Here is a 20755-nt window from a genome sequence, read left to right on the forward strand (position 1 = left end):
GGTTTTGTAAATCATTTACTTGTTGATCATGTTTACCATTTCAACAAAGAATTATATGGCCTCAAACAAGCTCTCCGAGCTTGGTATGAGACTTTATCAAAATTCTTAATTGATCATGATTTTACTGTTGGAACTGTTAATAAAAGACTATTCAAATTTTCAAAGAAAGTTCATACTTTACTCGTACAAATTTATGTTGATGACATTATTTTTGAGTCAACTAACCACAAATTATGCGAGAAATTTGGTAAATTGATGCAGGATAAATTTGAGATGAGTATGATGGTTGAACTGAAATTCTTTCTTGGTCTGCAAGTAAAGCAAATGGAAACTGGTACATTTATCAGTCAAACTAAATATACAAAGGAACTGCTTAAGAAGTTTGACATGAAAAGATGTTCAGCTGCAAATGCTCTCTTGAGTTCATCAATTAAATTAGATAAAGATGAAGGGGGAATATCAGTCGAGATGACACTTTACAGAGGTTTAATAGGTTCTTTACTTTACCTAACTGCTAGCTGTCCTGATATTGTGTTTGTTGTCTGCATCTGTGCTAGATTTCAAAAAAAATCCTAAACAATCGCATTTTTCAGATTCCAAACATATATTTAAATATCTTACAGGCACACAAAATGTGGGCTTATGGTATGCTAAAGACTCATATTTCAATCTTGTTGGCTATTCATAAGCAGATTATGCAGGATGTAAACTTGATCGAAAAAGTACTAGTGGATCATGTCAGTTTCTGGGAGACAGACTGATTTCTTTGTTCAGCAAAAAGCAAACATCCATCCCAACTTCCACAACTTAAGAGGAATATCTAGTTGCTGGAAGTTGTTGCGCTCAACTACTCAAGATTCAACAACAACTGAGAGATTATGGTGTCATCGCAGAGGATTCTCCAATATTTTGTGACACCGCTAGCACAATGACGATTACATATAATCCAGTTGTTCACTCCAGGACAAAGCATATAGATTTCAGATATCACTTAATCAGAGATCATGCTCTCAAGAAGGACATCAGACTAGAATACATCTCAACTGAACAACAAGCAGTGGATATATTCACAAATTCACTACCAGAGGCTAAGTTTTCTTAGTTTAGAAATATTTTAGGATTTATTGATTTATCTTAATTCTTAATTTAGAAGGAACATCAAATTATAATTAGTTAACTGATAAGACAGTTATCAGTTAGTCCTGAACTGATCTAACTCAGTATCCAACTGATGAGTCAGTTCTCGATCAAACTGATCTTATCATATACGTTAACTGATTATCGATTCAGTTAAGATTTCATAACAAGTTTTGTGACTTTTAAGGTTACTTCATTAATTATACCATTCATCGAATATTATTGAAAATTTTGTTACAAGTAGTTCAATCGATTTACTTTATATATTTACATGTAAAGTAAATGCCATTTATTCGAATTAATCATGGACGCCACGTGTCCAAGTTTTAAAAGTCACAAACATATATATTTGAGCTGCCTATCGTCAGTTCATTTAATTCAAGTTCTAAACTCTCGAGCACTAAAAACTCATAGAAATATTTTTCGCCGAAAATCTAAGCAAATGGCAAGCCAAATCCCATCTTTCATTCTCAACGCTTTGACAATTGATTTCGACTCCGTTCTATCTATTTTTGATGAATCTGTTTGAAGCGTATTTCTAAAGATAAAAGCTGCTGGTCTGAAGAAATTATTTGGAATGGCAACCCAAGTTATTTATTTGAAGGAGATTAAAAAATTTTATGCTAAAAGCACAGTTTCCGATGAAGGCAAGATCTTAAGGACTGTCAACAACCAGACACTGACTATAGATGAAGGATTCTTAAGAAATCTTTTCCAACTTCCAATTGAATGTCTATCTCACTTCTCTGAAGTCACGATAGCTGACATTGAAGAAATGCAGACTTTGCTATCTTCTGATGGGAAGAAGATCAAGGTCTCTGACCCAAAGAAGTAACTGAAGCTAGAAATCTAGTTGCAGGCTGATATTGTTGTCAGGGGAGTTCTAACAAAGGTAGGTTCATTTGCTGCCCTTATTCTGGAAAAATTTCAAATCATGACTACAATCGTGAAGGGCACAAGCTTGAACTTGTAAACAATTATTTTCAACATTCTGAAGAATATGGTTCAATCTTCAAAGCAGTTGAATGGCTTTGCTCTGCAGCTCAGTTACGTGTTGAAGAGGTCTGGTCTCATCATTCTGCAGAAAAGATGTAGAAATTCAAAGTATTCAACGCCAAGAATGTACAGCCAGCTATAACGAAGCTGGACATCTCCCCAGCTAAATTTGTGAATATCAAGATAGAAATCGGGATCATGGCAGCTCCGAAGTCTGTGAAGAATGCAAGGGGACAAGGCTATGGCTCGCCAACTGACAACCTAGAGGAAACTAGTTGTCCATGATAGTGATTCGGAAAAACACCATCCTCGAAAATCATGAAGAAACCAAGTTATCAGAAGACCAAGTCAGCTGTTCCTGAAGCCATTCCAGCTAACAGATTTATGTCTACTGGAGCTGAGGCACCCAAAGTTGCCGAACCAATTCAGTCAGTTGTAGTTGCACAATTAGCTGAAGTACCTCAACTGAAGAAACCAGCTGATCACCCTCAAAAAATCATCACCGAATCTGGTGAAACATTGAAGCTTGTAGGTCTCCGAGCAGCTCCCACAACAGTGATTCGACCTACTGTTCTTCCAAATCACATGACAAAAGGGCGTGGTGATTCGGGGGAAAGTTGATATAACTGCTTTAAGGCTGACTATTTCTCATGCTCTGGCTGATCCCAAAGGCAAGGGCAAGTTGATTGAAGAGCCCAAGCCAACCAACTCTATTAAGACTCACATCGATTTCATCTGGAGTAACATTAATGAGTTTTCTGAATCAGAGTTAGAAAATTTTGATGATTCAGAACTGTATTCTTTGCCAAAAGCCTAAAGAAGAAGTCAGTTTTGAAGAAATATATTGCTTTGGAGACTACAGTGCGGAAGACAGTCAAGGCTATCATAATTGCACAGGCCTTGGAAAGGAAAGTTTATTTCTTTGATTTGATGAAGATGAAAAGGCTAGCTGAAGTGACCGCGGAACTAAAGCAGAACTATAACCCAACTGGGCCAACTGCCTACACTGATAGGGCAGTATTTCAACAACTGGAAACAAATCTTATTTATCTTCATATGAAGATAAAACTTTGGAAGATGGATCAGCAGTTGTAAATACTAATTGAGACCAGAAGTCCTCAGTCAGCTGAGCAGATTCAGTCAATAGTAGCTCTGTCTGAACCAGTCCAGGAGGTAGTTGGTAAACAAGGTTCTGCGCAAACAACAGAATCGGTTCCTGTGGTAATCCACCCATTCAATTCTACTTCATCTCCAAGATCTTCACCAGCTGGACAACCTCTGTACACGTAAGATGAGTTTTCATTTCCCAACATTGACGAAATGGTCAGATCAGTTACCACTGACATCCAGTTGAATTTCAAATTTTCTCAACCAATTGTGGAGGATGCAAGACCATGTTCGACATAACAAATAGCCTCAGAGGCTATGTTGAAAAGTATTGAATATGAAGTTCGGTAAGTTATCATGACTAAACAACGATCTGACTTTCAGTGAGAAGGACAAAGGAAAGCACCAGCAATAAATGAAGCCTTATCTCCTGAGGTACCAATTGCTACTGACATTATGATAGAAAATATTAAGTCCGGTTTGCACAATCTGATATCAGTTTTGGAAGTCAAATCTACTCAACCTATGCATACATTGAGATTTGATTCCATCAACCCTGAATGATGTGAGGTCACTTCCATTAGAAAGATAAAACATAAAGCTGTAATTTTCATGTTTTGAGTTTTGTTCAAATCATTGTGGAAGACAAGTCAAAAGCGCCCCGAAGTGTCTCGTATGTATCGTCGTTCCTCCAGTGACAAATGTTGGGAGATTGACCATAAATATTTACTCAGACCTTCAAATGACATGAGGCTAATTGGAGATGCAAGCCAAGATATAGAGCTACAACTTTCATGTCTATTACCTTTTCAAATTATGAAGGGAAGAGGCGTTTCGGAAGCTATCTTTGATGTAACTGTGCGCAGAGCGGTAAGAAATGACTGTGCGAGCGCAACTGGTTTTGAAATTTTGTGTTTTTGGCCGAGAGGGCCGTACTAGGGCAGTAAAAGATGACCGCCCGAGCACCCAACAGAGTGGAAAAACATGTTTTGGATATTTTAAGGCATAAAATCGGTTGAAACTCATTTTTTTCTCATTTTCCTTCTCTTCCTTTCTCTTCTCCATCGATTCTAAGCTAGGGTTCTTCATTTTCTTCTTATTCTCTCATTCAATCAAGCAATTAATCTTCAATTCAGAGTTTGAACTTCATCTTTTTAGTGAAAGGAGCAAAGATAAGTGGGTTTTCTTCTTGTTCTTGAGTTGTTGTAGATGGTGAAGTTGTGGATGGTATTTGTGATTGATGTATTGGATAAAATTGTAATTTAAGGTTATTATTTGGGTGTTGATGGTTAGTTATTAGGTTTATTGTTGTAGAATCATTGTCAAGATTTAGGAAACCAATTGCTCCAAGTGTTGTAAGTGGAATCATTTCTTAAATGCATCACATGATCCTATATGTATGTGTTTTGATGATTTTATGATGTTAACTCCTTTCAAATTCCATTCACGATATATATGTAAATATGTATATATTGTATTGCAATTATATGCATTTTTGAATGAAATGAGTTAAACTTTAAATGATGCCTCTAATGTGTTCGATAAAATGCTTGAATCAAGTTTTATATGATTGAATGAATGAATTGATAGTGATAGTAGCGGTGTTGCCTCTGGCAATTCTAAATCCGCAATGTAATTGGCCTATTAACGATGAAAACATGTGCTCTCTTATAATATGCATTTTATGCAGAGATACATGTCCCTCCTATAAGATACGTTTTTACGAAGAGTGAGCAATGAATGAACTATCTTATAAGAACTATTAATTCTTCAGTTAATCAATGAAATTAATATCATCCCTATGTATTGTTGTATTATGATTCTTGACGGATGATATTAATGATGATTCGACGTTTATGAAATGAGATGGATAATGTTTTTAACAAAATGAAATTGAGGCTATCCATTTTATGTTTTTCAATAAAATGATATATATGTATATTGTTAGTATTGATTCCATTTGCTGAGTTTTATATTCATTCCAGTTATGTTAAAGTGATGCAGGCACATCTAAGAAAGACTGATCATCCCTGAATTGTCGAAGCGAGAGAATGGAATATGCCAAACTTTGGAGATTTCGATTGGATGCTATTTTTGATATGTTAAGCTTTTAGTTATTTTGAGACGCATTGAAAATCTTATTTTTGTATTTGAATTAGAAATATGTGTAGATACTATATATATGTAAATATGTACATATTGTATTGCAATTATATGCATTTTTGAATGAAATGAGTTAAACTTTAAATGATGCCTCTAATATGTTCGATAAAATGCTTGAATCAAGTTTTATATGATTGAATGAATGAATTGATAGTGATAGTAGCGGTGTTGCCTCCGGCAATTCTAAATCCGCAATGTAATTGGCCTATTAACGATGAAAACATGTGCTCTCTTATAATATGCATTTTATGCAGAGATACATGTCCCTCCTATAAGATACGTTTTTACGAAGAGTGAGCAATGAATGAACTATCTTATAAGAACTATTAATTCTTCAGTTAATCAATGAAATTAATATCATCCCTATGTATTGTTGTATTATGATTCTTGACGGATGATATTAATGATGATTCGACGTTTATGAAATGAGATGGATAATGTTTTTAACAAAATGAAATTGAGGCTATCCATTTTATGTTTTTCAATAAAATGATATATATGTATATTGTTAGTATTGATTCCATTTGCTGAGTTTTATATTCATTCCAGTTATGTTCAAGTGATGCAGGCACATGTAAGAAAGACTGATCATCCCTGAATTGTCGAACCGAGAGAATGGAATATGCCAAACTTTGGAGATTTCGATTGGATGCTATTTTTGATATGTTAAGCTTTTAGTTATTTTGAGACGCATTGAAAATCTTATTTTGTATTTGAATTAGAAATATGTGTAGATACTATATTAACTGGTATCTGATGTATATGAAAATTTCTTGCATGTTTTTATGTGTTGCTTGAGGTAGATGGCATGTCCTATTTGCAGGGAGATGCTGCCCAGTTTTTTTTAAAAATTACATTTTTTAAAATTACACCTTTTCTCTAAATTATATTTCAAAGCTTCCGCACTTATTATTCAATTTATTCACGAGTGTTACATTTAGTGGTATCAGAGCCGAGATTTTGGAACAATGATTTGGCATATGACTTTCTCTGCTATCGACAATTTGGTATGTATGTACCTGCATTATTTGATATAATATGGATGTGTAGCCTCAAAATTTTTTGTATTTTATGTGTGGAAATGGTTTTAAACTAATATGTATTATAGGATCATGCCGTCTAAACGTAAAGCACCAGAAGGGGAGGATATTTCATCATCTAGAGTGGTTGATGAATTTAGCAAGTTACTGAAAGAACATGCCAAAGTACATGGTGAGCAAATCCAACAGCTCTTACGGACTCAGAATGCAGGGCGAGGGACAGAGAGAGAGCAAGCGAGGGCCGAGCCCAGTAGTGAAGGCGCATACGAAAAATTTTGTAAGATGAAGCCACCCGAATTTTATGGTAGCACTGATCTCATGGTCGCCTTGGAATGGGTCAAAGCTGTAGAGGCTATTTATGATTATCTTCAGTTTGAATATAAAGATCGAGTCAGCTGTGCCTTTTTTCTACTGACCAAGACGGCGAGGATTTGGTGGGACGCCACCAAGGTATCAGTTAATGTCTCGGCACTCAAGTGGCATGAGTTTAAAGATTTATTCTACGACAAATATTTTTCTCGAGATGTTCGAAGTCAGAAAGTGAAGGAATTTCTAGAACTGAGGCAAGAAAATATGTCAATGCAAGAGTATATTCTCAAATTCAAAGAGAGGTGTCTGTTTGCCCCATATTTGGCCAGTAATGACATTGTAAAGGGCGAGCATTTTCTGAGAGGTGTCTGGGCTGAAATTAAAAGAGACGTTCGAATGTCTAAAGATGCTTCATATAAAGAGATTGTTGAAAAAGCAAGGATGGCCGAGTAGGACGAGAAGGAAATTGAAAGAGAAAGACAGTTGAAGCGCCAAGATTTTTCTACTAAAGGCCAAGGTTTTGGATGGAAAGATAAAGGCAAGTTCAGAGGAAAAGAAAAAGATGAGCATCGACCCAAAGCTCCTATGCCACCAACTGCATATGATCGACCTATATGTCCAAAATGTGGCAAAATCCATACAGGTGAGTGTTTGGTTGGAAGTAATCGATGCTTTCGTTGTGGAGGTGTTGGACATGTCATCAGAAATTGTCCGGCAAAAGGTGAGAAAGGAAAAGATATGGTTCAATGCAGAATCTTCTCAATGACCAAAGAAGGCGCAAATCCTGATTCTTCTATTATATCAGGTACTATCTTAATTTCAGGCAAGGCCGCTATTACATTGATTGAATCTAGTGCTACACATTCTTTTATGTCTGAAATTTTCTTGCGCTCCTTGAATGTTGTTCCATCTTGTGAACCCCTCCACTATGGTATTTTGTTGCCATCGGGAGACGAAATATGGCCTTCTATTATTTTTAAAGGTTGTACAGTGCAAGTAAATGAGAAAATCTATTTTGCTGATCTTATTATTATTCCTATTGTTGCGTTCGATGTCATTTTGGGAAGACTGGCTATCGTCATATCGTTCAGTTATTGATTGTGGGGCTAAGACGGTGCGATTTACTGTAGAAGAAGATGATAGCAGAATTTTCCAGAGTTCAGGTATTTCACTTGGCACTCCTTGTATTTCTTGTCTCAAAGCTCTGGAAATGTTATCAAAGAGGTGTCAGGTGTTTTTAGCTGCTGTGATAGATGTGAATACTGAGATGACGATGAAGTTGAACGAGATTGAGGAAGTTCGGGATTTTCCTGACATGTTTGCAGATGATGTGCCTAGATTGCCACCTGACTGTGAAGTTGAGTTTGTGATTGACATGATTCCAGGTACTGCTCCGATTTCAAAAGCTCCTTACCGAATGGCCCCGACGGAAATGAAGGAGCTGAAGAATCAGTTGCAGGATTTATTAGACAAAGGATTTATTCGTTCGAGTTCTTCTCCGTGGGGAGCTCCGGTTTTATTTGTCAAAAAGAAAGATGGATCTTTGTGGTTGTGCATTGATTATAGAGAGCTCAACAAAGTCACGAATAAGAATAAATATCCCTTGCCGAGGATTGACTATCTTTTTGACCAGCTACAGGGAGCGACAATGTTTTCAAAGATCGACCTGCGTTCTGGTTATTATCAGCTGAAAGTTAGGGAAGCCCACGTCCCTAAAACTGCATTCAGAACAATGTATGGCCATTATGAGGTATGAGTCATGTCATTTGGGTTGACGAACACTCCATCGGTCTTCATGGATCTAATGAACCGGGTCTTCAAGCCATATCTGGATAGCTCCGTTATCGTTTTCATTGACGATATCCTGATTTATTCCATGACTCGGGAACTTCATGCCGAGCATCTCAGAACTGTATTGCAGTTATTGAGGGAAAAGCAGCTATACGCAAAATTGAAAAAGTGTGAATTCTGGTAAGAGAAAGTATCATTTTTGGGCCATATCGTTTCAAGAGACGGCATTGCATTGGATCCCATGAAGATTGAAGCGATTAAACAATGGCCTATTCCTACGACAGTCTCCAAGGTGCGTAGTTTTCTTGGTTTGACAGGTTATTATCGACGTTTTATTGCCAATTTCTCCAAAATAGCCCTGTCATTAACCAATCTGACGAGGAAAGCGGTGAAGTTCGAGTGGAAAAACGAGTGCCATCACGGATTTAAAGTGTTGAAAAACAAGTTGACATCATCCCCTATCCTAGCACTTCCATGCGGCACTGAATATTTTATTGTATACACTGATCCATCAAAGATGGGACTTGGAACTGTAATGATGCAGCGTAGGAAATTAATCTCTTATGCTTCTCGTCAGTTGAAGGACTACAAGAAAAATTATCCCACCCACGATCTTGAATTGGCTGCTGTGGTCTTCGCATTGAAAATATGGAAGCATTATCTGTATGGCGAGAAATGTGAAGTTTTCACAGACCACAAGAGTTTGAAATATCTATTCTCACAGAAGGAACTCAATATGCAGCAGAGGAGGTGGTTAAAACTTGTTAAAGATTATGATGTGACCATTAGCTACCACTCAGGTAAAGCAAACGTTGTTGCAGATGTTTTGAGCTGCAAGTCAGTTTCTTCTTTGAGCTTGTTGATTCAGAAGCCGTTGTTGTTGGATCTTCAGAAGAGCGAGATGTCTATAGTAGAGCAAGGGACCATTGCTAGACTCTCAGCTTTGGTTATTCGACCTACGTTGACAGATAGGATACGACGGGAGCAACCTAATGACAATCAGTTGATGGAATTGCGATACAAAGCCGATAAGAAAGGAAATACAAAGTTTTCAATGAACACTGATGATTTCTTAACGTTGAGAGGTCTGATATGTTTTCCCATAAGTAATAACAATTGTCGGGATGTTTTAACAGAGGCTCATACCGCGCCATACTCGATACATCCAGGTAGCACCAAGATGTATCAAGATCTCCGACCTCTATATTGGTGGCCAGGAATGAAAAGTGATATTGCAAAGTTTATATCCGAATGTTTAACATGTCAGCAGGTAAAGATTGAGCATCAAAGACCTGCTGGAACTTTGCAATCCCTCCCAATACCTCACTGGAAGTGGGAGCACATCACTAGGAACTTCGTAACAGGACTTCCAAGAACACCAAGGGGTTACACCTCCATCTGGGTGATTGTTGACCGGTTAACAAAGTCGGCTCAATTTATTCCGGTCAAAACGACGTTTACAATGAACCAGTATGCTGAAGTCTATGTAGCTGAAATTGTGATACTTCATGGAATCCCGGTGTCAATTGTATCTGATCGTGACCCAAGGTTTACTTCTGAATTTTTGAAGAGTTTGTACAGAGCCTTGGGCACCAGATTGGCTTTTAGCACAGCATATCATCCTTAGAGTGACGGGCAGTCAGAGAGGGTGCTTCAGATTCTTGAATATATGCTACGAGCCTGTACGATAGAATTTCCAGGTAGCTAGGATTCTAAATTGCCACTTGCGGAATTTACATATAAGAATAGTTATCAGGCGACGATTGGCATGGAACCATATGAGGCATTGTACGTTAGGAAATGTAGGTCACTATTGAACTGGGATGAAATCGGTGAAAGAAAGATGTTAGGACCAGAATTGGTCCAATAGACAGCTGATGTGATTGCTTTAATTCGGGACAGAATGAAGACGGCCCAATCTAGATAGAAAAGTTATGTCGATATCCGAAGAAGGCCTTTGGAGTTTAAAGTTTGAGATCATGTATTTGTCAAAATTGCTCCTCTCAAAGGCATTATGAGATTCGCTAGGAAAGGAAAGCTGAGCCCAAGATTTATTTGCCCATTTGAAATTCTGGACAGGATTGGAGAAAGAGCATATCGTCTAGCCTTACCGCCAGACTTGGATAGAGTCCACAATGAATTTCACGCCTCAATGCTCAGGAAGTACATCTCGAACCCTTCCCATGTTCTCAGATATGAACCGTTGGATCTGATGCCGAACTTGACTTATCAAGAAGTACCAATTCAGATTTTAGATCGCAAGGTTAAACCACTGAGGAATAAGGAGATCGACATTATCAAGATCCTTTGGTGTAATCAGTTGGTTGAAGAAGCAACTTGAGAGCCTGAGAAAGAAATGAAACTTCGATATCCTGAGTTATTAGCACAGTAATGGCAATTGTGGGGACGAAATTTCTTAAGGAGGGGAGAACTGTAACGCCCAGACATTCGTATGCAAATGATGTGAGGTAATGATTATGATTAAGTATGTTCATTATTCATTTTATGGTTTGTTATGATGATCGTTTGGGACCTTTGATGTAATAGTGATGGTTTATGACTTAAAGATATGATATGAATGTTATTGAATGATATATAGAATGAAACAGAGAATGGATGGGTAGAATAGAAAGTTGATCTTGAGACAAATAGGTATTGAAAGTGCTGAAATGGTATGAAACTGTGGCAGTAGTTGTGGTTTTTGGCATAATGTTTTGTATTTTGATCCAAATGATTTGCGGTCACTTTCATTAGAAAGATAAAACATAAAGCTATAACTATCATGTTTTGAGTTTTGTTGAAATCATTGTGGAAGACAAGCCAAAAGCGCCCCGAAGTGTGTTGTGTGTATCGTCGTTCTTCCAGTGACACATGTTGGGATATTGAGCATAAGTCTTTACTCAGACCTTCAAATGACATGAGGCTAATTGGAGATTCAAGCCAAGATATAGAGCTCCAACTTTCATGTTTACTACATTTTCAAATTATGAAGGGAAGAGGTGTTTCAGAAGCAATCTTTGATGTAACTATGCGCAGAGCGGTGCCCGAGCGGTAAGAAATGACTGCCCTAGCGCCACTGGTTCCAAAATTTTGTGTTTTTGTCCGAGAGTTCCGCGCTAGGGCGGTAAAATATGACTGCCCGAGCGCCCAACAAAGTGGAAAAATGTGTTTTGGGTACTTTAAGGCATAAAATCGGTTGAAACTCATTTTTTCCTCATTTCCATTTTCTTCCTTTCTCTTATCCATCGATTCTAAGCTAGGGTTCTTCATCTTCTTCTTATTCTCTTATTCAATCAAGCAAATAATCTTCAATCCGGAGTTGGAACTTCATCTTTTTAGTGAAAGGAGCAAAGGTAAGTGAGTTTTCTTCTTGTTATTGAGTTGTTGTAGATGGTGAAGTTGGGGGATGGTAGTTGTGTTTGATGTATTGGATTAAATTGTAATTTAAGGTTATTATTTCGGTGTTGATGGTTAGTTATTGGGTTTATTGTTGTAGAATCATTGTCAAGGTTTAGAAAACCAATTGCTCCAAGTGTTGTAAGTGGAATCATTTCTTAAATGCATCACATGATCTTATATGTATGTGTTTTGATGATTTTATGACGTTAACTCCTTTCAAATTTCATTCATGATATATATATATATATATATATATGTAAATATTTATATATGGTATTGCAATTATAAGAATTTTTGAATGGAAGGAGTTAAACTTTAAATGATGTCTCTAATGTGTTCGATAAAATGCCTGAACGAAGTTTTATATGATTGAATGAATGGATTGATAGTGATAGTAGCGATGTTGCTTCTAACAAATTCTAAATTCGCAATGTAATTGGCCAATTAAAAATTAAAGCATGTGATCTCTTATAAGATGCATTTTATGCAGAGGTACATGTCCTTCTTATAAGATTCGTTTTACGAAGAGAGTTAGCAATGAATGAACTATTTTATAAGAACTATCAATTCTTCAGTTAATCAATGAAATGAATATCATCCCTATGTATTGTTGGATTATGATTTTTGATGAATTATATTAATGATGATTCGACATTTATGAAATGAGATGGATAATGTTTTCAACAAAATGAAATTGAGGCTATCCATTTTATGTTTTTCAATAAAATGATATATATGTATATTGTTAGTATTGATTCCATTTGCTGAGTTTTATATTCATTCCAGTTATGTTCATGTGATGCAGGCACAGGTAAAAAAAGACTGATCATCCCTGAGTTGTCCAAGCGATATAATGGAATATACCAAACTTTGGAGATTTCGATTGGATGCTATTTTTGATATGTTAAGCTTTTTATTATTTTGGTAAGTATTAAAAATCTTATTTTATATTTGAATTAGAAATATTTGTAGATATTATATTAACTGGTATATAATGTATATGAAAATCTTTTGCATGTTTTTATGCATTGCTTGAGGCAGGTGGCATGTCCTATTTGCAGGGAACTGCTGCCCAATTTTTTTAAAAAAATTACCTTTTTTAAAATAACACCTTTTCTCCAAATTATATTTCAAAGATTCCACACTGATTATGCAATTTAGTCACAAGTGTTACAATAACTGATCTGTTTTTTTCCATTGACATACTGAAGAAAGACAGAGTCACGGTACCAGCTTTATTCCAACCTCAGGATATGCTCATCAACAGAATAGAACTTTGTTCATACAATCATATCCAAGAGGATGGACTCAATGCAAGCCCAAATGCTTGATGCAGTATCCCAAGTCAGCGTAGAACTCTGCCATCTTTCTCACATGGCATGTGTTGAAAAAAAGGGTAAGAGGAACAACAGAAGCAAAGTCAAGGTGGTACTTCAAAGAAAATAACTGAACATCCAACTTATCGAGGATCAGCTGAGAAGAAAGCTAAGAAATAATGCACAGTCCAATCAGTTAGATAGTTTAGCACCTCAATCGATCCTTATTCATATTATGTACAAATCTGTAAATTTCTTTTGAAGACTATTTTATCTACTAACAGTTTTTATCAGTTCTTGAAATCTAAGTTTTGTCAAACACCTAAAAGGGGTAAAATTGTTAAAATTAAAGGTTTCACAGTTTTTCAAATAAAGTATCAAAGTTTGCAGAATTTATCAGCTAAACTGAAACCACTCAACTGAAGTTGTCCGAACTAAAGTCATTAGAACCGAAGATTAATAAGTTAAATAATCCGATGCAATCGAACTGAACAAAGTTAATTGAATATGTAAATTCAATTGAATTATCAGTTAGAATTGAACTGGAATTGAACTATCAGTTAGAATTGATCAGGATGCCTTAAGTCAGTTCAATCAATGACTCGAGTAGTCAATTTGAAACATCATCAGTTAGCTCAACTCTAAACCGAAAAATTGTATGCAGCAGACTGCAACTAATAGAAGGAGAGTTGCATTAGGATAATGCAACATCGTTCTATTTTCAGAAGAATGTTGACACATTCAGAAATGGAAAACAAATAAGTATTAATTAATGCATTAAATGTTACCTGTTGGAAGTAAAGCATATAAATAGCTAAGAAATTCAGTGAGAAGCTGTTGATTTTCCGGATTTGATATAATTTGAAAGATTAAGTTATAAACGATCAGTTGCGATATTCATACAGAAAAACTCAAAATTTGTAGATATATTCATAGCATTTAGGTTATCATTTGAGCAAAATTACTAGCGCATTACATTGATATATTCGATCTTCTTGGATCAGTTGTGCTTCAAAAGAAAATCAGTTGTGTACTGATAAGTTGTAAGGAACTAAGGGTTTCAGTTTGATAGTGTCTAATTCCAAACTGAAGTGGGTTATTACAGTTTCTGTAATCAATTAAAGTCTTTTAGTGAAAACATGTCCTTGTGATAGAAGGGGTGATGTAAGAGCATTTGAAGTCTCCGAACATCTATAAAAATCTTTATGTTCAACATTACAATTATTTTTTAAGTATTCAATATATAAATTAGTTTATTTCCGCATTTAAACTAGTTAACTGACTGATATTGACAACAGGATTCTTGAATTCAATTTATCACTAAACTGATTCATCTTTCAAAAGAGCCAAAAATCTTAAAGTGTTTATTCAAAACCCCCTTCTAAACACTTTGACCCATCAAACTGATCCTAACAATCTCTGCTGATGACAAGCTTGTGGATAGTAGGATCCCACAAACGAAACCCCTTTACTCGATAAACATAACCTTCTATATGTTGTGAATAGTGTCATCAAACATTTTTATTTTGATAGTACCGATTCCAGCGATTTCCAAGGCATGATCATTTTCCATGAATACAAATCATCCTAAGACTGCTTCATACCGATCAAATCATTCTCTCTTCATGTGCCACGTCACTCCAGAATCCAAAATCCATGTGTCACAAAATTTGTGTATGCCTTCTACAATTGTTGTCGCTTAACTGAATAATATTTCACCACCGCCTGGAGTACTTACCATATTTCGTTGAGAACTCTTCTTCATACTCATACAATCTTTCTTGAAGTGCCCTTTACCGCTACATTTAAATTATTAAATATTTTCTACTTACTTTTCGAATTTGATATACCTCGTCTTTGGCTCCCACTAGAATCACTTTCCATAAATCTTCTTCTTACTGTAACGCCCGAAAACCTGAACACACTAACACAATGAATGCATGAAAATTTATTTGAAATTATTTAAATGAGTTGTCTAGAAGCATGTTTAAGTATCTGGATAATTTAATGATTATTTAACCGAATTTTTGAATGTAAACTTTACGCGGTTGAATACGTGATGCACGACAGAAGGCGAGAGAATCGGGAATGATTTTGATAAAGTTTATATTTTTAGAAATTTATAAATAGAAACTTGGGACTTTTTAATCCAAATTAGGAAAGCGGCAAATCTATTTATAATAAGAGACGAACTTAGTCGATAACTTTTTCTAAGAAAATGAGGATTTTCGGACATACGATACTAGAAACGAGTAGCACCAAATATTTTTAAATATTGTTGGACTTTTTAGTATGATTAATTATGTATTTAATTAATACATTAATGGGCCTAGTTTTTTGCTAATTAATTAATAAACTACAGGGCCTATTATATAAACTTAAGCCACTTAACAACTTAATGAGTTAATTAAATAAAACCTAGCCTACAACACCCCACAAACACATGCCAATTTCACCTTCAGCACACACAACACACACACAATAGGACTTTAGGTGGCAATGAGTTTTATAGCAAGGGAGGAAAAGCTTTGCGTCCCGTTTGTCTCTCGTCGCGCCGTCTCTCGTATCTCGTAAGAATAAAGGAACAAGACATCTTTTCAAACCTTTTTTCAGCACCATTCAATCCATAATATTGCATGTCTGCTGATTTTTGGTGAAAAATTTATAAGGGTGATGTTTTTTAATCTCATACTTGTGCATCTCATGTTTTCATGAAGGATTCTTAATGTTTAGGAAATTGTTGAAGTGGGGATGCAAACCAAAGGATTTAAGAGTCAAACTAAATGTCTAAGAGTAATTTTTGAATGGAATATAACCATAGGGAACGCCTCAAGGGCAGCACACCTGCACACGTAAAACTCATGAAGGCCGAGAGGGGGAAGGGTTCTGGTTTTATGTTCCATCGGCAAAGGGGGATGCATAAGGGTCATAACCAAGGTATTGATTGAAGTTTTAAGGTCCTAAGAAGGTCTAAGAAGGGCTTGTTTTGGGCTTGGATGGGCTGGTGTAGCACAGTGACCGTAACTCCAAAACGTGGTACATTTTGTCTTGTGATGGGGCGTGTGGCTCATAGGGCTATGGGATGGTGGAAGGGGCTGGTTCAGGGGCTACGGTCGTGACTTAGGGTCCTGGTGAGGGTCTAGGGTGAACCAAGAGTCAATGCAAAGGCTCCCACAGCTGCTGGAATGTGAGAGCCCTTGCTGCGCTTAAGGAAGATGTTTGGGGCTCTGTTGGTGCGTGGAGTTTAGAGCGTTGTGCGTCTAGTCTGTGTCAAAAAGGCCTAATCAAGGTCTTGTTTAGAGTCTACAGAAGTGGTCTAGGGCCTGATTCGGGTTCGTTTCGAGCCGTGGTCCGTTCAGAGTCGTAAATTGTCCGAATGTTTCAAAAAGGGGTAAATTGAGCCTAGGTTAAAAACTTAATCCATGTTTTGGTTTTGGCTTGGGTTTGGGGACTTCCAACAACTTACATTGAGTCTTAGGATGTCAGTAAAGGTCTTATCTCGGGTTGGTTCGAGATGGAAGGGTAGTTTGGTCATTTGTTTAACCAAAAACGCGAAACGGTGGTAATCGAGTCAGTAAGCGAACTGAGTCATATTTGAAATGTAGGTCTTTAGATTGTATTTCCAGCAAGCTACTGGATATTTTTTGGTGTTTTCAAAGTTTTGAAATCGAGTCGTTCTCGTTGAGTCAAAGTCTGGAGTCGTTCGGGTATGAATTGCGTTGAATCGTGTGCGGTAGGTTCAATGAAAGTCGAGGACAGTTTGAAACTTCCTAAAACAATTCCATATCATGTAAAATGTTATTTTTAAAAGTTTTAAAGTATATGCATGATATATGTTATTTTTAGAAGTTTTAACGTATTTGCACGTATATGCTATTTTTAGCAATCTCGACGTGTACGAATGATATGAGCCATTAAAGAATATGGAAAGTTATGAATGTGTTATTAAATATTAAAGTAAAGGAAAATATTTTTGAGGAAAATGAGTTGATCGTGACGCAAAAGTAGTAAGAGATCCGTTGAAAACGTGAATGGTTAACTTGCAATGACAAAAAGGAGTGAACCGTCGAAAATGGGGGCGAGAATCTCAATGATAATGGATCTGTTGAAAAATTGAACGATGAAGCTATTTTATGATAGTCGGTGGGATCGTCGAAGAAGTGGACGTTAAACTCGGCGGCCTAGTACTATGGTTTATATATTTATCAATTGAATTAATTTTGTCACTATCAAGGATAGGACTTCAAAAAAAATAAAATGATAATTTTAAATGAAAAATTTCATATATAAGCATGATTTTAAAAAAGTTCATATTTTTGAATGTTTCATGTTTGCATGAAAAAAAATATTTTTAGTAAAAGTAATTTTTATGCATGTGAGTGTATATTTACGTACTTGGTATATGAGGTTTGAGTATGCTGAGTAATTAGACTAACTAGGTTTGAATAATTGCAGGGATGATGATGTTGAGTCGTGAGGTACGAACTATCGAGTCATCCGGGAGGCGCAGTGCATACCCTAGGACCTAGAAATTCTGCATATGTTAAAGATTTTGATGACTTGTGGATTATTGTTTTTATTTACAGACTAATAGGATGCTAGAATTTATTGAGTTGAATTTTAGACTTTTATTGCTTTATTTACTTATTCTGTATGAATGATTATGGATATTATGGAATTCATTTATTTGATTATTTATGCTAGTTTATATTTGACTAATTAGTTGTTCATGGTTTAGGGAAAAAACTAGTGTAAATTAAATGAATTTAGAAGTAGTGTCGTTTCAGTTGGTATCAGAGCGGTGGTTCTTGAAAAGGGTTATGACTGCTGCTGTTTCCGAGGAGCTCAAGAAGTCACGCCTCAATGCCTGTGAGTTTTATTGCTTTAAATTTTTATTATCTTATTATTTATTTAATTGTTTAGATGTACTTGCATTTGTGACTATCAAAGATAAATATAGATGTCTTTTATTTTAAAATGCAAGTTGGTTTCGTGATTGGGACGATGTGTACAGTTATGCTTCAAAGACGTGAGGAGAATTTAGTTTTTGTGTATCTCGAATTTTGCACTATCTAAGAATAAGTCGAGGCAAATTGAACTTGGCGATTTAGGACTGCTTGTTTCGAACTCTACATTGTGTAGAAGATAATTTCGAAGTGATGTTGGGTTGAATTTTTTAGGAATCATGAACTTAGGGAATTAATTATAATAATTTGAGGGAATTAATTGCAAGTTTTCGGAAATATTGAGGGTGATTTTGCTAAAATATAGGGGCTTAGTTGTGTGAATCCAAATACTTGGAGGGCAAAAATGCTACAATTTTGGGTCTTGATTGCAATTTTAGGAAATTTTAGGAAATTTATGTGGAAATTTTTTAAAGTTAAGGGAGCCGTTTTGCATTTAATTCTATAAGTTGAGGGGTTGGAATGCGATAATTTAGGCTTAATGAATAACCCGAGAACTTTGGGATTTAGGTTGCAACTTTCTGAAAAATAAAAAGGGGCTATTTGAATGTAGTCAGCAAGTAAATTACCAATTAAGGGTTACATAAGCAATTGTCATTGAGGAAATTAGATATATATGTAAGTATGATGATGTCCTAGGAGGAACGAGATATATTGGTATTAGCAATTATGGTGAGAAAATAAGATTCGTCAAATTAATAATTTTTGGGTATTATAGTGGATTATAGAGAATTACAATTGTATTATAGGTGTTATAAGTGTATGTCGTGAAACACAAATGATATAAGTATTAAAAAAATAAAATATAATCAACAATGGCTATTGTTTGGGGATTTTGTAATTAGGTTTCAGAATTTTAGTAAGATATTTAAGGGGTCAAATGACTAAAGGAGAAAATAAGTAAATAGAATTCGTTTATATCCTTGTATTAGGCATAAAACTGTGGAAGTAATGTTATGAAGGAGTCTAAGAATACAAACTAAGAATATCAGAGTTCGTATAATTATCCTAAGCTTCAGCTTATTGGATTTAAGAAAAATATTATTTGGGAACTATACGAATTAATTGCAAAATGTGAGAAGTAAGTTAAAAGAAAGAATTTCATTTTGAGTTGACACTACAATTGCTGTGATTTTTAAGGTCCGGAAACCTCTATCTAGAACTTTGTCGCTAAACTTTATAAGGATGGATTCATTTGTGGAAATGTTTAAAGTTATTAAGAAACAACTTGTACTGTCATAAAATAGTTATTTCTTTTGGGATTATGAAATTGGGAATCTAAGTTCTAATTGGTGATGGAGAGTGTAATTGTTACTAGCAGACATTTATTTTGGGACCAATTAGAAATATGTATTGGGATTATGTAATGAGTTTTTTTAGGTAAATAATTCATGATTTTATGGATGCTAGGTTCTGCGGACTATGAGATTTATGGGAATAGATAGAACAAAACTCCATGGATCAATTTTCAGGCTCCGATATAAAAATTATTTTTGGGTCAATGACTAACCTTGTGAATATTAAGTTCTTAAAAATGTTGAACACTTAAATTGGGATATGTAAGATCGAACCTTGTATTATCTTGACTACAATAAGTTGAGGAAGGACATAAGGAAATTACTCTATCTTTTGGGATAACAATTAGATAACTACCTTACGTGAAATAAGTCACTAAACATAGATAAACATCTAGGAAAGAGTAGCATAATAAGTTTTGCATTTATACGATACTGAAGAGTAAATTATAATGGAAGGTAGATAAAAGTTTTCTTTCCTAGGGTGTTAAGATTTTTGTGAGTATAAAGACATTTGAAATAATCTTGAGTTCCAAGGTTACATTTAGGTGTTTGATTTTATGGATGGCTTTAGAATTAAGTCATAATATGAAAGGGTGACTCAATTAACTTGAATCGTTTAAATACTTGGAATGCTAGGGATTTAAGAAAACAAATATATATTGATGATGGTGTTAGAGACAATATGTTTGGCATATACTGTAACGAAGTTTGGTAAGTACCATTCAATAAGGTGTTTTATAATCATGGATACTACATGTTGACTATGGATCAAAACTGGGATTGTCAATAGGAATATATTTTGGGAAATTAAAGTATACGATCATGATTACCTATGATAAAATCAATAAATTAAATTAATCTCTGGGAAAATAAAATAACTTAAGGTAGTTTATGATTTTTAATTGATAGAAGGTGTAGAGTAAGTTAAAACTTTGATTTCCCTGAGATAAAGAAATTTTCTATAAATGTATAAAATGGAAGAAGGCATATCAGAGTATGTAGCGAAAGCGTGATAGAGAGAAAAATTTAAGCCAAGCGGATTGAGCATGAAGTGAATGAGAGAGACTAAACTTTTCAATAATCAAGACTAGAAAAATTTCGAGAACGAAATTCTATTTAAGGGGCGATGAATTGTAACGCCCAAAAACTTGAACACACTAACCAAATGCATATATGAAAATTTATTTGAAATTATTTAAAGAAGTTGTGTAGAAGCATATTTAAGTATCTGCATG

General features: G+C 35.4%; 1 protein-coding gene across 1 annotated transcript; it reads left to right on the plus strand.

Annotated features, from left to right (window-relative positions):
- Positions 1–6515: 6515 nt before the first annotated feature.
- Positions 6516–7205, plus strand: LOC142523802 (uncharacterized). Its single transcript, XM_075627533.1, has one exon. The coding sequence runs from the start codon at positions 6516–6518 to the stop codon at positions 7203–7205; it is 690 nt and encodes a 229-aa protein (XP_075483648.1).
- Positions 7206–20755: the final 13550 nt, after the last annotated feature.

This window comes from Primulina tabacum, chromosome 14 (assembly GCF_025594145.1).
Source record: "Primulina tabacum isolate GXHZ01 chromosome 14, ASM2559414v2, whole genome shotgun sequence".
In the NCBI taxonomy this organism is placed as follows: domain Eukaryota; kingdom Viridiplantae; phylum Streptophyta; class Magnoliopsida; order Lamiales; family Gesneriaceae; genus Primulina; species Primulina tabacum.